The sequence below is a fragment of the Mobula hypostoma genome, chromosome 24 (assembly GCF_963921235.1).
Source record: "Mobula hypostoma chromosome 24, sMobHyp1.1, whole genome shotgun sequence".
Lineage (NCBI taxonomy): Eukaryota > Metazoa > Chordata > Chondrichthyes > Myliobatiformes > Myliobatidae > Mobula > Mobula hypostoma.
Genome location: NC_086120.1, coordinates 20690801 through 20705314, shown reverse-complemented (window position 1 = coordinate 20705314; position 14514 = coordinate 20690801). Strand labels below are relative to the sequence as shown.

The following is a 14514-nucleotide window of genomic DNA, read 5'->3' as shown; positions in this document are numbered from 1 at the left end:
TCAAACCCTGCCTCCCATATAACCCCCCACCTTAAATTCCTCCAGATACCTGAATAGTAGTCTCTTAAACTTCACTAGTGTATCTGCCTCCACCACTGACTCAGGCAGTGCATTTCATGCACCAACCACTTTCTGAGTAAAAAACCTTCCTCTAATATCCCCTTGAACTTCCCACCCCTTACCTTAAAGCCCTGTCCTCTTGTACTGAGCAGTGGTGCCCTGGGGAAGAGGCGCTGGCTGTCCAGTCTATCTATTCCTGTTAATATCTTGTATACCTCTGTCAGGTCTCCTCTCATTCTCCTTCTCTCCTCCAGAGAGTAAAGCCCTAGCTCCCTCAATCTCTGATCATAATGCTTACTCTCTAAACCAGGCAGCATCCTGGTAAATCTCCTCTGTACCCTTTCCAATGCTTCCACATCCTTCCTATAGTGAGGTGACCAGAAATGGACACAGTACTCCAAGTGTGGCCTAACCAGAGTTTTATAGAGCTGCATCATTACAGCGCGACTCTTAAACTCTATCCCTCGACTTATGAAAGCGAACACCCCATATGCTTTCTTAACTACCCTATCTACCTCTGAGGCAACTTTCAGGGATCTGTGGACATGTACCCCCAGATCCCTCTGCTCCTCCACACTACCAAGTATTCTGCCATTTACTTTGTACTCCGCCTTGGAGTTTGTCCTTCCAAAGTGTACCACCTCACACTTCTCCGGGTTGAACTCCATCTGCCACATCTCAACTCACTTCTGCATCTTATCAATGTCTCTCTGCAATCTGCGATAATCCCCTACACTATCCACAACACCACCAACTTTTGTGTCATCTGCAAACTTGCCAACCCACCCTTCTACCCCCACATCCAGGTCGTTAATAAAAATCACGAGAAGCAGAGGTCGCAGAACTGATCCTTGTGGGACACCACTAGTCACAAACCTCCAATCCAAATGTACTCCCTTCGCCATGACCCTCTGCTTTCTGCAGGCAAGCCAATTCTGAATCCACCTGGCCAAACTTCCCTAAATCTCATGCCTTCTGACTTTCTGAATAAGCCTACCGTGTGGAACCTTGTCAAATGCCTTACTAAAATCCATGTAGATCACATCCACAGCACAATACGCTCCTTACATATAGATTGGGAGTGACCTGCCCCCTCTTGTCCCAAGCATGGATAAGTCTGGACAAGTATCTAAAGTCTGTCAAGAACTTTTTACAATGATCATACATTATTATAGAATCCACAAGAAATAGACAACCTGCAGAAACAGTAATCACTACAAGTTTATCCATTATTCCATACCTGGAGATTTAGCCAATGACTCGTGAAAACAAGAGAAGTTAATCAGAGCATAAGATGCCAGGAAAAAGTTGGAAATTATGGGAGCAATTGTGTTCAGTTCAGCTGAAAACAAAGGAAAGAAATGGTTAGCACCTTTTGTCAGTAAGCAGCATCAAATCTCCTACAGGACACAGAGGTAATTAAAAACCGGATAAAGGTTAATGAATAATCAGTTAATGAGCAATCCAAGCCTGTTGTACTAATTAATTCTCTTCATGCAATCCAAACTATAGGTAGATTATAATTTGCTTCAGGAAATGATGCAACATGCATTTTCCTTCTCTTTCCAAATCTGTTCCATATCACTTGATCCCCATACACCCAGACCTTGAAATGTAGAATTCACCTCTTGTTACTTTGGTAGGCATGGATTATCTCTAGGCTAACCAAATTTATTGTCATCTAATCATCACAATCCTGTGGCACCAGGGTCCTGATCAGATATTTTGGCAAATCGAGTCAACCAGAAATGGATCTGAAGCTTAATGTTGCTCCTTCTTTTAATAGACTCATCTCTAAATTATCAATCTGAAGCTTGTCCCAAAATAGTTTGTTATCAATAATTAGTGCAGGAATGGGATTAGAGGTAACATCACTTCTAGTAGCAACACCCATTTAACATTCATGGTAACTCCTTGTGTCCACAGCAGTAAAATCCAATTAATATAAAAAATGTAGGCCGACTAACCAATCAGGATGAATGCCAATGCAATAAAGTATGTTAGAATGTAGCCTCTCAAAGGCTCCTTATTCTTCCCGTAACCAACTGAAAAGAAATGGAATCCAGGGTAAATCTTGTCCTTACACAGCGCCTAGGAGAAGAAGGTACTAGTTTAAACAATGCCCTTCAAACTTTCAGAAACATTTACTAGTGTGCTCCCTTCTGAACCAACCAACCTACAACCTGCTCCTTACCCTGTTAGATAGTTTCTTGCATTAAAGAGTCTTAATCAGTGGAGGAAAGTGATTTGCTTCCTAATGAATGTCTTCATTCCCAAAATCTACTTGGGTTCTCCGTTTCAATAGCCGTATATCAGATCACTCAATGGTTCAGTGGCCACAATCATTTGTGAATTTCTACTGTCAACCAATCCTTCTGAAATTTCAGAGAGAAGGGCTGTATTCTCTGAATTTTGATTGATGAAAGACAACAAAGGCTACGCATGAGTGCAAACCCAATGGATACTAAATGATTTAGTGCAGTGTAAATTGAAAAGAATAGTTTACTTTCTATAGTTTGAAAAAAAAGATCAAATTACATATTTCTTCATACAAATATCTACATTTTTTACATCTTGGCATTCATTGTGACCATCTCCTTCAATCTGAGCACATCGTCGGTTATAAGAATGTATTATGTGTTGTCACTGCACATTTGGCAAAAAGCCATCAGCCAGCATCTATTTTGCTCACCTGAAAAATCTTTGGTGCACTAACAAGAGAAGCCAGTGCCGATGAAAGGGTGGCTGAGAAAATCCCTGCAGTAATGAGGGGCCCAAACGCTGAAAACATGGTCATAACCTCAAGTGAAACAAAGCGGAGAAAACAAATTGGAGTAAGTGACATGTCAGCGTCTGAAGTTGTCACCGTTCACTGAGATTGTGTCAAAACTCAAACACAAACCACAGCAACATTTGACATATTAATTAAATGCATGCACAAACTTCAGGATACAACACAGCAGCAACTTAACTGAGGGATTTCAATCTTTTTTTTGTTGCTGAATTTGATGCTCACTCGGGTGAAAGCTACGTGTACTACAGAATATTCACGTCAAACATACTACATCAAATAAAATACAATAGTTGCAGAGTAAAGCTCCTTTTACATTGTCCCAGATTAGACGTAGCATGGGAAAGCTACAGTGTAAATCTGTCTCTTCTCTACCCAGTGTACCTTGGTTCTAAACTTAGACCAGGACATCCCTCCGTAATCAGAACATTGGCTGTGATTTCCCACAGCAGCCCTTCTGCATCAGTAGATCCATATCATTGGAACTGTACTCGGTCTTCCAGGCAGACCTGAATTTGAAGTTGTTTCTAAATGGCCTGTCACCACACAATTCATTTCACCATCCAATACCCCTGCAGTACACTCAATATATGATGCAATAAGTCATCCTCGATCTAGAAGATCAAGGTAAGGAATACATGAATCGTTTAACTTCGTTCCTTCAACCTGGGGAGAATCAGCATGGAGGTTTCCTGACCACATTATTAGAAATCAGAAGATTAAAACATTTATTTGGCATATCCCTAAAGCATTTTATAAGTGCTTTTTATAAGTAACCAAGGAGGGAGGAGGGTGGAGGTAAAGAAAGATTTAGCATGGAGCTAAAGAATGTAAAAAGGTCTTAAGTGAATTGTAATTGGAGAACTTGGGCAAGGGTTCCATGAAGTTCTAGAGCATGTGCTTGGTAGAAAGGAGGTACTAGATGTCTGGGAACATCTTCACGGTTGTCACGGACTTCATAGAAGCATTTATTGATGAGTTGTGAACCCACAAAATCATCCAGAGTCTTCCCCAACCAGAAGCTCTTGAATGAACCAAGAGATCTTCAATCTGCTGGGGGCTTGTACATTGTCATCCAAATCTGGTGACCCAGGAAAGTACAAGAGTTCCAGGTATGATCTCCAGATAAACCATCTCACATGCAAACTTGAAACTCAGAACAACGCTCGGCAGCTGTGGGATTTGAATGCCATAACCTTCTACAAAGCAAAACCGAGTGGTGCAAATGACCATAAGATTTCCTTCCCAGATAAACTCAATGCCTTTTATGCTCACTTTGAGCCACAAAACATGGAGGTACCTTCACGGACTTGCACAGTCCCCAATGACTCTGTGATTTCAGTCTCTGAGGCCGACACGAGACCGTCCTTCAGTAGGGTGAACGCACAAAAAGTAACTGACCCAGACAAGTACTAAATACCTGTGCTGATGAACTGGCTGGAGTGTTCACTGACATGTTTAACCTTTCTCTTCAGCAATCTGATGTACCACTTGCTTCAAGCTTCAATCATATTGGTGCCCAGAACATGGTAACCTGTCTCAATGATTATCGTCCAGTAGCACTTACATCCACTATGATGAAGTGCTTTGATTTTCCCCATCTTAAGCTCACTTTGTTGCGCGGATTTTTGAAGATCAGATATAGCCGACTGATGTTCCGCAATACATGTTTGCATCTTATCAATTAAATCGGCAATTTTCTGGAACTTAGTTGAGATTTCCGTATGAATCAGGTCTTTAACAAAGCCCACAATTTCTGTACGAATCATCTCCCTAACAGAGGTTGAAATTTCCCTCTGAATTAACTCCGATATCGCTTTCAAAGTCACCGGTGATTCAGTCGGAGGGAGATCCGTAGCTTTCGGTTTAACCGGAGGTTTACCATCCTTGCCGTCTTTCCCGTTCTTAGACATAGCCGATCTCAGTATCATCCAATTGTCAGAGAATTCAGTTTAATTCAAAGTATTGTAAAAATTGATGCCTTAATAGTTAATTAAAGTATAGCTGACCATAGAGAGAAAAAACTCAGAGGTAATGGAGCGAGTCAAGAACGCGACTTCACTCCATGAGCGCTACCGGAAGTCTCCATGAAGTGCTTTGAGAGGTTGGTGATGAAACATATTGACTCCCGCTTGAGGAGCAACTTGGATCCACTCCAATTTGTCTACTGTCACAAAAGGTCAACAGCAGATGCCATTTCATTGGCTCTTCACTCAACCCTGGAACATCTGGACAGCCAACGTACACACATCAGAGTGCTCTTCGCTGACTACAGCTCAGTATTCAACATCATCGTCCCCACAAAACTAATCAACAAGCTCCAAGACCTAGGCCTCAATACCTCCTTGTGCAACTGAATCCTTTATTTCCTCACTTGCAGACCTCACTCAGTTCAGATTGGCAACAACAGCTCATCCACAGTCATCATCAGCACAGGAGCACCACAAAGCTATGTGCTTAGCCCCCTGCTTTACTCGCTTTATACTTAAGACTGCGAATTCAATACCATGTTCAAGTTCACTGATGACCCACTGCTGTTGGCTGAATCAAAGGTGGTGACGAATTGGCAAACGGGAGGAAGATTTAAAATCTGATTGAGTGGTGCCCACAACAACAAGCTCTCGCTCAATGTCAGGAAAACCAAAGAGCTGATTATTGACCACAAGACAAAGAATTTGGGGGTCCACGTGCTAGTGCTCGTTATGGGATCGGGAGCAGAGAGCGTCAGTAATTTTAAATTATTGGGCATTATCATGTCGGAGGATCTGCCGTGGGATCATCACGTAAGTGCCACTTCAAAGAAAGCACGCCAGTGCCCCTCATAGAAGTTCCTGCTGATTAGCATATCATCTAAAACTCTGGCAATCTTCTATAGATGCACAATGAAAAGTATCCTGACTGTTATCATTACGGTGTGGTATGGAAAAGCTAACACCCAAGAATGGAAAAGTCCAAAACTAATGGTGGATATGCCCACTTCATCACATATACAAAGAGCTCTGCCACAAGCAACCAACATCCATCAAGGACCCCCACCATTCAGGTGCTCTTCTCATTGCCAGCATCAGGAGCCTTAGGTCCCATATCAGCAGGTTCAGGAACAGTTATTACCCTTCAACCATCAGGTTCCTTAACCAGCATGGACATCTTCACTCACCACAACACCAAACTAATCATTGAACACAATCTTTGGACTCATTTTCAAGGACTCAAGTTCTCAGTTTTATTTATTTACATGTTCATTATTATTATTATTATTATTATTATTGTTTTATTTTTATTTTTTCACAGCTCAAGCTGGTAAAACCTGAGGTATGGGCATAGCCAAGCACAGTCACTTCTCATTTGCTAGGAACTTTCAGGCTATTCTAATGGTGTTTAGTATTGTGCCTTTCTGGAGATTTATATAAATACTGTTGTGTAGGCCTAATTGTTTAATGCTTTTGAGTAGTGATTTTGGGATGATACCAGTCTGTAGTTATTACTACAGGAACAATATATAACCTGTTCATGTTCCATAGTTTATCAATTTCCTCATTTAATTCAGCATATTACTGGTGGTTTTCACTTATTGATTTCTGTGCTATGTGTGTTTGGAATGGCTATATCTAGGAAACAAGTTTTTCTTACTTGTTTATCCTGTAATATTATATTTGGATGGTTGTTATGGATTGTCCTACCTGTAATAATAGATCAGTCATAATATAATTTGTAGGACTTGGACTCTAAAATGAGATCACGCTTGTACTTATAGTCAAGTATGGTGTTATTGTTTTTGCTTGCTTCTTTTTCTATTTGCACAGTCTGACAGTCTTTTTGTGTGTAGTTTTTCATTGATCCTATTGTACTCCTTTATTCTATTCTGAATGCCTGCAAGGAATTGAATCTCAGGGAAGTGTTTGCTGACATATACATAGCTTGATAATAAATATACTTTGAACTTTGGAAGTTTGATAAAAGTTAAAGCTGATTGATGAGATATTTCTCAAGCTCCTATGAAAGATAAGGAATAGGATTATCGAGGTCCCGACAGATTTTAAAATCTCACTGGGCACAGGGAAAGTACCAGATTACTAAAGGACAGCAAATACAGTCACTTTATTCAAGGGCAGCAGGAATAAACCAGTCACAATCCTGCGAGTATGATATTGGTGGTAGGGATGTTAATGGAATAAAATTCTGAGATAGGATTAATCACACTTGGAAAGACAGGAACTAATCAAAGATAATCAACGTGACTTAATTAGGTGAATGATTTGAATGAACTTTTCAAAAGAACAAAAATGCATTACTGAGGGAAGTGTGGTTAATCTAATCTACAGAGACTTCATTAAGACTTTTAAAAAGATTCCTCATGGGAAATTGATCTGAAGGGTTAGGGCCAGTGGGATCCAAAACAAGTTGGCGCACTGGGTCTAAAAATGTCTTGGTAATAGAAGACAGAGGGTAAAGGTGCAGAGTTGTTTTGAGATTGGAAGCCTGTGACCAGTGATACCACAGGGAGCAAAATTGGACCATTGCTGTATGTTGTACACATGACTAATTTGGACATGAATGGTGGGACTATGATTAGTAAGTTTACCAAAGACAGAACATTTGGTTTTGTTACTGATAGTGAGAAGGATAACAATAGGCTGTTGGATGATATTGATCAGTTGGTAAGATAGGCAGGGCAACAACAGATGAACTTTAACCCTGATGAGTTTGAGGTGATACACTATTGGAGGACCAATAAGGGTGGGGTAAACGCAACGAATGGTAGGTCACCAAGGAGTGGTGGGGAACAGAGGGGCCTTAGAATGCAAGCCCAATGATCCCTGAGGGCGACTGTACAAGTAGATAAAGCTGGTGAAAAAGAGCATTTAGTATATAAAAACTAGAGAAGTCATACTAAACTATATGAACATTGATTAGGACACAGCAAGAATTCTCCGTACAATTCTGGTTCTCACACTACAGAAAGGTTATGAAAGCACTGAAGAGTTCACAGTGGAGATTTTCCAGGATGTTGCTTGGGATGGAGCATTTCCATTACAAGGATTTATATTCCTGGGAACACAGGAGGATGACAGGGGGTAAAGCGATAGCCGTACAATTTTATGAGGGGCATAGATTGTGTAGATGGGTTGGAAACTTTCACCTATAGCAGAGGTACCCTAATATAGAGGGTCTAGGTACAAGGTAAGGCACATGAAGCTCGGATGAAGTTAGGTGAAATGAATTTCCATCGAGAGGGTGACTGGAATCAGGAGCACTGCCTGAATGACTTGGGGGGGGAGGGGGGGTCAAGTATACCTACAACATTTAAGCAGTAGTTAGATACACACTTGAATAGATAATGCACAAAGGCTACAGACCAAGAGCTGGGAAATGGGATTAATATACACTCAGTGGCCACTTTATTAGGTACACCTGCTTGTTAATGCAAATATTTAATCAGCCAATCATGCAGCAGCAACTCAGTGCGTAAAAGCATGCAGACATGGTCAAGAGGATTAATTGTTGTTCATCAGAATGGGGAAGTAATGTGATCTTAGTGACTTTGACTGTGGAATGATTGTTGGTGCCAGACAGTGTGATTTAATTATCACAGAAGCTGTGGATCTCCTGGGATTTTCAAGCACAGCAGTCTCTAGAGTTTACAGAGAATGGTGCAGCAGTTCTGTGGGGGAAAACGCCTTGTTAGTGAGAGGTCAGAGGAGAATGACATGACAGGAAGGCGACAGTAGCTCAAATAACCATGTGTTACAGCAGTGGTATGCATGCAGAAGAACATCTTTGAATGCGCAAGATATCAAGCCTAGAAGTAGGTGAGCTACCACAGAAGAAGACCTCAAACATACACCCAGTGTCCACGATATTAAAAACAGGAGGTACCCCACAAAGGAGCCTCTGAGTGTAGATAGGCTCATTGATGGTGAGTATGAATACAGCGGGTTGTCTTGACAATTTTTGCTTTTGTTGTTCTTATTTCCTTCCCCTTCTCGTCAATTAGTTAGCTTGTTTGTTGCACAGAGATGGTCTATAATGCTTGGGAGGCACATGGATTAATTAGGAAACAGACACAACTTTGTAGAAAAAGAGTCCAGCGGTTCAGATTCTTGTTCCAAGAAAAGTTTCAACTAACTTAAAAGTCAATGGTGGCGAGTTGTGTCCAATAGTCACTGCAAAATCCCAGGTCCTTGTGCAGATATATAAACACACAGGCACCTCTAACCTTTTAAAGGATGCAATGTCTATTTGGTTCCTCACCTGAAAGTTGTTCATCAGGCCATATTCACACCTGCTCTCTGTGCAGGAAGAAAAGTTAAACCCCAGGGTACAGGCTGTGGTAGAACAGTTAGTCACTGCACCAGGAGTCAACATGTCAGTCATGTTCCCTGTAGCAAAGCGTACAATGCAGGAAGCTGGTTTAAAAAAAAAACAAATTGTGAAAGAGAAGAATAAATAATAAATAAATATAGCAAATGAATTAGAAGCAGGAGCTGCCCATCATCTCCTATTTCAGTGAGGCTGTGGTCAATCCTTCACTTCACAGCCACTTCCCTCCAGTAATCCCATATTCCTGGATCCTCTATGAACCAAACAGTTTTGATCTTTGTTTTGAATACTGGGCCTCCATTTTCCTTGAGTAGAAAATTCCAGAGATCCTCTACCTTCTGTTTTTCCCCAATTCATTCTGAATGGCTGATATTTAACATTCTATCAAGACCCTATTTAATTGGAACAATGCGTCTCTGCTCTAATATTGAAATCCTCTTCCAATAAAGGCCAACATATTCTTTGTCTACTGTGCAAGAGTGAGAGAGACGTGGTGAGGAAAGCTTCTTGGAGGCTGATTTTACTCAACTTTGTAGAAAAAGATTCCAATAGTTCAGCTTCTTGTTCCAAGGAAAGTTACAACTAACTCGAAAGTCAATGATGGTGAGTTTTGTCCTCCAGTCACTGCAAACCCCCAGGTCCTTGTGTTCGTCAGGTCTGGCACCACCAAAGGTTCTTGTGAATTCTGTCATCTGAGATTCCACTCAGTTAGGTAAAGAACAGAGATGGGGAAAACTGAAGATGCTGGAAATCCAAAGCAACACACACAAAATGCTGGAGGAACTCAGCATCTATGGAAAAGAGTACCCAGTCGACGTTTTGGCCCGAGACCCTTCATCAGGACTGGGAAAAAAAGATGAGAAGTTAGAGAAGGTGGGGGGAGGGGAGGAAGAAGTATAGGGTGGTAGGTGATAGCTGAAACTGGCGGGGGAGGGGTGAAGTAAAGAACTGTGAAGTCGATTGGTGAATGAGATAAAGGGCTGGAGAAGGGGAAATCTGATAAGAGAGAGTAGAAGGCCATGGAAGAAAGAGACAGGGAGGTGCAGCACAGGGAGGTGACGGGAGGAAAGGAGATAAGGTGAGAGAAATGGGGGAATAGTGAGGGGGCGGGGCCACTACTTTTCTGCTTTCCACAGGGATCGCTCCCTACACGACTCCCTTATCCATTCGTCCCTAATCTCCCTCTTGGTACTTATCCTTGCAAACGGAATAAGAGCCACATCTGCCCCTACACCTCCTCTTTCACTGCCATTCAGGGCCCCAAACAGTCCTTCCAGGTGAAACGACATTTCATCTGTGGGTCTGTTGACTAGGGTTAGGGTCTGTATCCGGTGATGCCAGTGTGGCCTCCTGTATATCAGTGATACCCAACATAGATCGGGAGACCGCTTCACCAAGCACCTACATTCCGTCCACCATAAAATGCAGGATCTCCCAGTGGCCACCCATGTTAATTCCATTTCCTATTCCAACATGTCAGTCCATGGCCTCCTCTACTGCTGTGATGAGCCAACACTCAGGTTGGAGGTGTGTGGCGCGTGGCCAAGTGGTTAGGGTGTTGGACTAGCGATCTGAAGGTCGTGGGTTCGAGCCTCGGCCGGGGCAGCATGTGTGTCCTTGAGCAAGGCACTTAACCACACAATGCTCCAGTCTACCCAGCTGAGAATAGGTACCACAAAAATGCTGGAGGTTAACCTCACGATAGACTGGTGTCCTCTCAGGGGGGTAGTCTTGTACTCTCAGTTGCTTCATGCCACAGAAACCGGCAAAAGCACTGGCCTGATGGGCCACATGGCTCAGGAGGAGCAACTCCTTATATTCCGTCTGGGTAGCCACAACCTGGTGGCATGAACATCGATTTCTCAAACTTCTGGTGATGGCCCACCACTTCACCATTCCCCATTCCTGTTTCCCTCTCTCGCCTTTTCTCCCCACCCACCATCACCTCCCTCCCATCACCTCCCTCCTCCCTTTCTTTCATGGTCTTCTGCCTTCTCCCACCTTCTCCAGCCCTTTATCTCTTTCACCAATCCATTCCCAGCTCTTCACCCTTCCCCCTCTGCCGGAATCACCTATCACCTACCACCTTATTCTTCTTCTTCCCCTCCCCCCACCTTCTTGCACTGACTTCTCTTGTTTTTTCTCCCCCAGTCCTGATGAAGGGTCTCAGCCTGAAATATCAACTGTTTACTCTTATCCATAGATGTTCCCTGGTCTGCTGAGTTCCTCCGGCATTGTGTGTGATGCTCGGTAAAGAACAGGGTGCGAGATACAGTCACAGGGAAGGTCATTACGGGAGGGGTTGGCGATGTGAAATGAGCAAGCGAGTTGGACACAGAAAACACACCTGCAGAAATGGCCACTCCCAGGTAAGTAGAAGATGTAATCAGAATTGCCAGGATCGTCCCCTTCGGAATAGCAGCTTGTGGATCCTGGAAGCAAAGAGCCGTAGGAAAGAAAATGGGATGAAAGCCAGTACAGAGCACTGCTTATGGATAATTGGACGCCTATTCCTGTTGGAACTCTGTGGCAATAATGCATCGTTTTGCAGCAGTATCACCTGGCATCAGGACAGACCAAGGGTTCACCGTGACTGGCTGTGGAAATTCCGACACCAGCAGTCTTGGCTTCCCCTCCAGTCTGTAAGAAACTGCGGTACTCCCATGGGACTGCTATTGTCAGTTGACAGTTCAATCATGCTGCATTTCAGCAACTTTTTAAAACATAACTGGGATCAACACTGACACTGTAATAAAAGTCCCCTCACTTCAGATAGGGGGAGCAAACTGTACACATCAATACCCAGTATGGTGTGCACAGAGACAGGAAATCTACATAAATACCCAGTGTGGTTTGTACAGAGACAGGAAATCTACACATCAATACCCAGTGTGGTGTGCACAGAGACAGGAAATCTACATAAATACCTAGTGTGGTGTGTACAGAGACAGGAAATCTACACATCAATACCCAGTGTGGTGTGCACAGAGACAGGAAATCTACATAAATACCCAGTGTGGTGTGTACAGAGACAGGAAATCTACACATCAATACCCAGTGTGGTGTGCACAGAGACAGGAAATCTACACATCAATACCCAGTGTGGTGTACTCTGCTCATTATTCTGAGTGAAATAAAAACTTTCTTCTTCACTTAGCCTCTTCTTCCATAACTTACAGATCTCGCTGGTTGGTAAAGGAAATAAACCTTTCAGTTTCACCCTTAGCTTCTCATAATTTTATACGTATTGATTAAAATCCCTACCAATGTGTCATCACAATCAATATTCTCCAGTCCTGGGTAACATCCTAGTAAATCTCCTCTACACCCCACCCTCAACCCCGATGCCTTCGTCTCCCCCCTGTAACGTGGTGATCAAAACTGTAGGCAGTGGTCCGGCTGTGGCCTCACTAGTGTTTTACCCATTTCTGGTCAGAACTCTCTGCCCATGTATACAGTGCCCAGGCAGCGAAGAGCTACAAGTGCAGGGGAAGCCTCTCGATACACGTCCCAACCAGAGTTTAGGGATAAGTAATTTCCCCCAAAGAGGAACCCGCCTACCACAGTGGTAAGACTGATTTGACTCAGGCCATCCACCCTACCACCTGCCAGTCAGACAGGAAAGGAAAGTCAACAGCGTGGAAACCTTTAACATTTCAGTGTAGGCTGGATACGATTCCTGACCCCAGAGATATATCAATTGTTCTCCTAGCTTCCTGGCTGTTGGCTCTGTTGATGAGCCAGTGCACTGAGCAGGAGTTCCATCTCACTGTTCCCTGCATTTACAAATCCCAATTATTCCAGCTCATTCCATTCATTAGATGCCTACTTGTAAATCTCCAGAAATGTTGACTCCTGCAAGGATACCAGTCGCTGCAGGGAAGAAGATGGAAAAAATGGAGAAGAAATTCTCCTCAGCCTGGAAACTGGGTCGAAGGTTCTCCAGAAAAATCTCAGCTATATGAAAACAATGGAGAAGTTTTAGTGACACAGAAGTGGAATGAACAAGCAACAAATACTAGTTCAAGAGTCACTGAATATCATAATAACCTAGCTGCTCTTCTTCCCCTCCCTTCATGACTCTGGGCAGTAGCTTATTTGCAGTTAGTTTAACCAATTGGCTCTTTCATAGCTCCTTCCCAGTGAAGATGTCACCCTAATTCTCTTGGTTATTCCATCGTCCCTTTGGCCTTTTTGCAATACTCAAATTGTACTACAACCTTTGTACCTGTTGTTATATATTTATTGTATTTATTAATACCATGTACAGTATACTGTGGTCTTGATGCAAAGAATGAATTTTACTACACTCTGGTGCATTTAACAATAAACAAATCCAATCTAATGTCAGTTTATTCTGGAGATGATATGTCATCACAGACCGATCTTCCGCTCCAGTTCAGTAACATCAAAACTAATTGTAGTGATCTGCCAATTCAGCAAACACCAGAGGTGGAAACAGGGGCTTTCTTAGACTTTAGGTTCAGGGTCTGACATGGTGTTACACCCATTCAATATGAAGTCTTTTTGAAATTGTAATTTTTTTTTTTCAAAATGAGATGGTAATGCTCACTGTACCCTAAGGAGGACCTGAAACTGGGCTACACATTGGCGGCCTCATTAGGGGATCAGAGGTGGAGAGAGTTAGTGATTTTAAATTCCTTTGCATTATCATATCAGAGGATCTGTCCTGGGACCAGCACGCAAGTCCACTTCAAAAAAAGCTCAGCAGCTCCTTTGCTTTCTTAAAAGTTTGTACAGATTCGGCATGCCATCTAAAACTTTGACAAACTTCTATAGTTGCACAGTGGAGGGTATCCTGACTGGTTGCATCATGGTCTGGTATGGAAACACCAATGCCCAAGACTGGAAAATCCGACGAAAACTGGTGGGTGCGGCCCGGTTCATCACAGGCTCCCCCTGCCACTGAGCACATCTACAAAGAGCGCTGCCATGAGAAAGCAGCAGTCATCATCCAAGTTCAAAGTAAATTTATTACTAAAGTACATACAGTATACGTCACCATACACAGCCCTGAGATTCATTTTCCTGTGGGCATTCACAATAAATCCAAGAAGCATGATGGATTCAGTGACAGACTGTGTCCCCCACAGGATGGACAACCAGTGCATAAAAGACAACAAACTGCACCAATACAAAACAGGAAAAATACAATCATTATAATAAAAAAAAAGAAATAAATACAGAGAAGATAAGTTGTAAAGTCCTTGAAAGTGTGTCCATAGGTTGTGGGAACAGTTCAATGATGAGACGTGTGAAGTTATCCCCTCTGGTTCGAGAGCCTGATGGTTGAGGGGTAATAACTGTTCCTGAACCTGGTG

The 14514-nt window shown here is 42.7% G+C and overlaps 1 protein-coding gene across 1 annotated transcript in view; it reads right to left on the bottom strand.

Moving 5' to 3' along the window:
* LOC134337186 (solute carrier family 12 member 2-like) overlaps window positions 1–14514 on the bottom strand; it is an 80730-nt gene that overhangs the window by 30720 nt on the left and 35496 nt on the right. Inside the window, exons 8-13 of the mRNA XM_063032016.1 lie at window positions 13002–13129; window positions 11520–11604; window positions 9104–9258; window positions 2753–2860; window positions 2028–2151; window positions 1301–1402 (exon numbers count right to left, since the gene is read on the bottom strand). Coding sequence (XP_062888086.1) covers window positions 1301–1402; window positions 2028–2151; window positions 2753–2860; window positions 9104–9258; window positions 11520–11604; window positions 13002–13129 — 702 coding nt within the window. The remainder of the gene's footprint in view (window positions 1–1300; window positions 1403–2027; window positions 2152–2752; window positions 2861–9103; window positions 9259–11519; window positions 11605–13001; window positions 13130–14514) is intronic.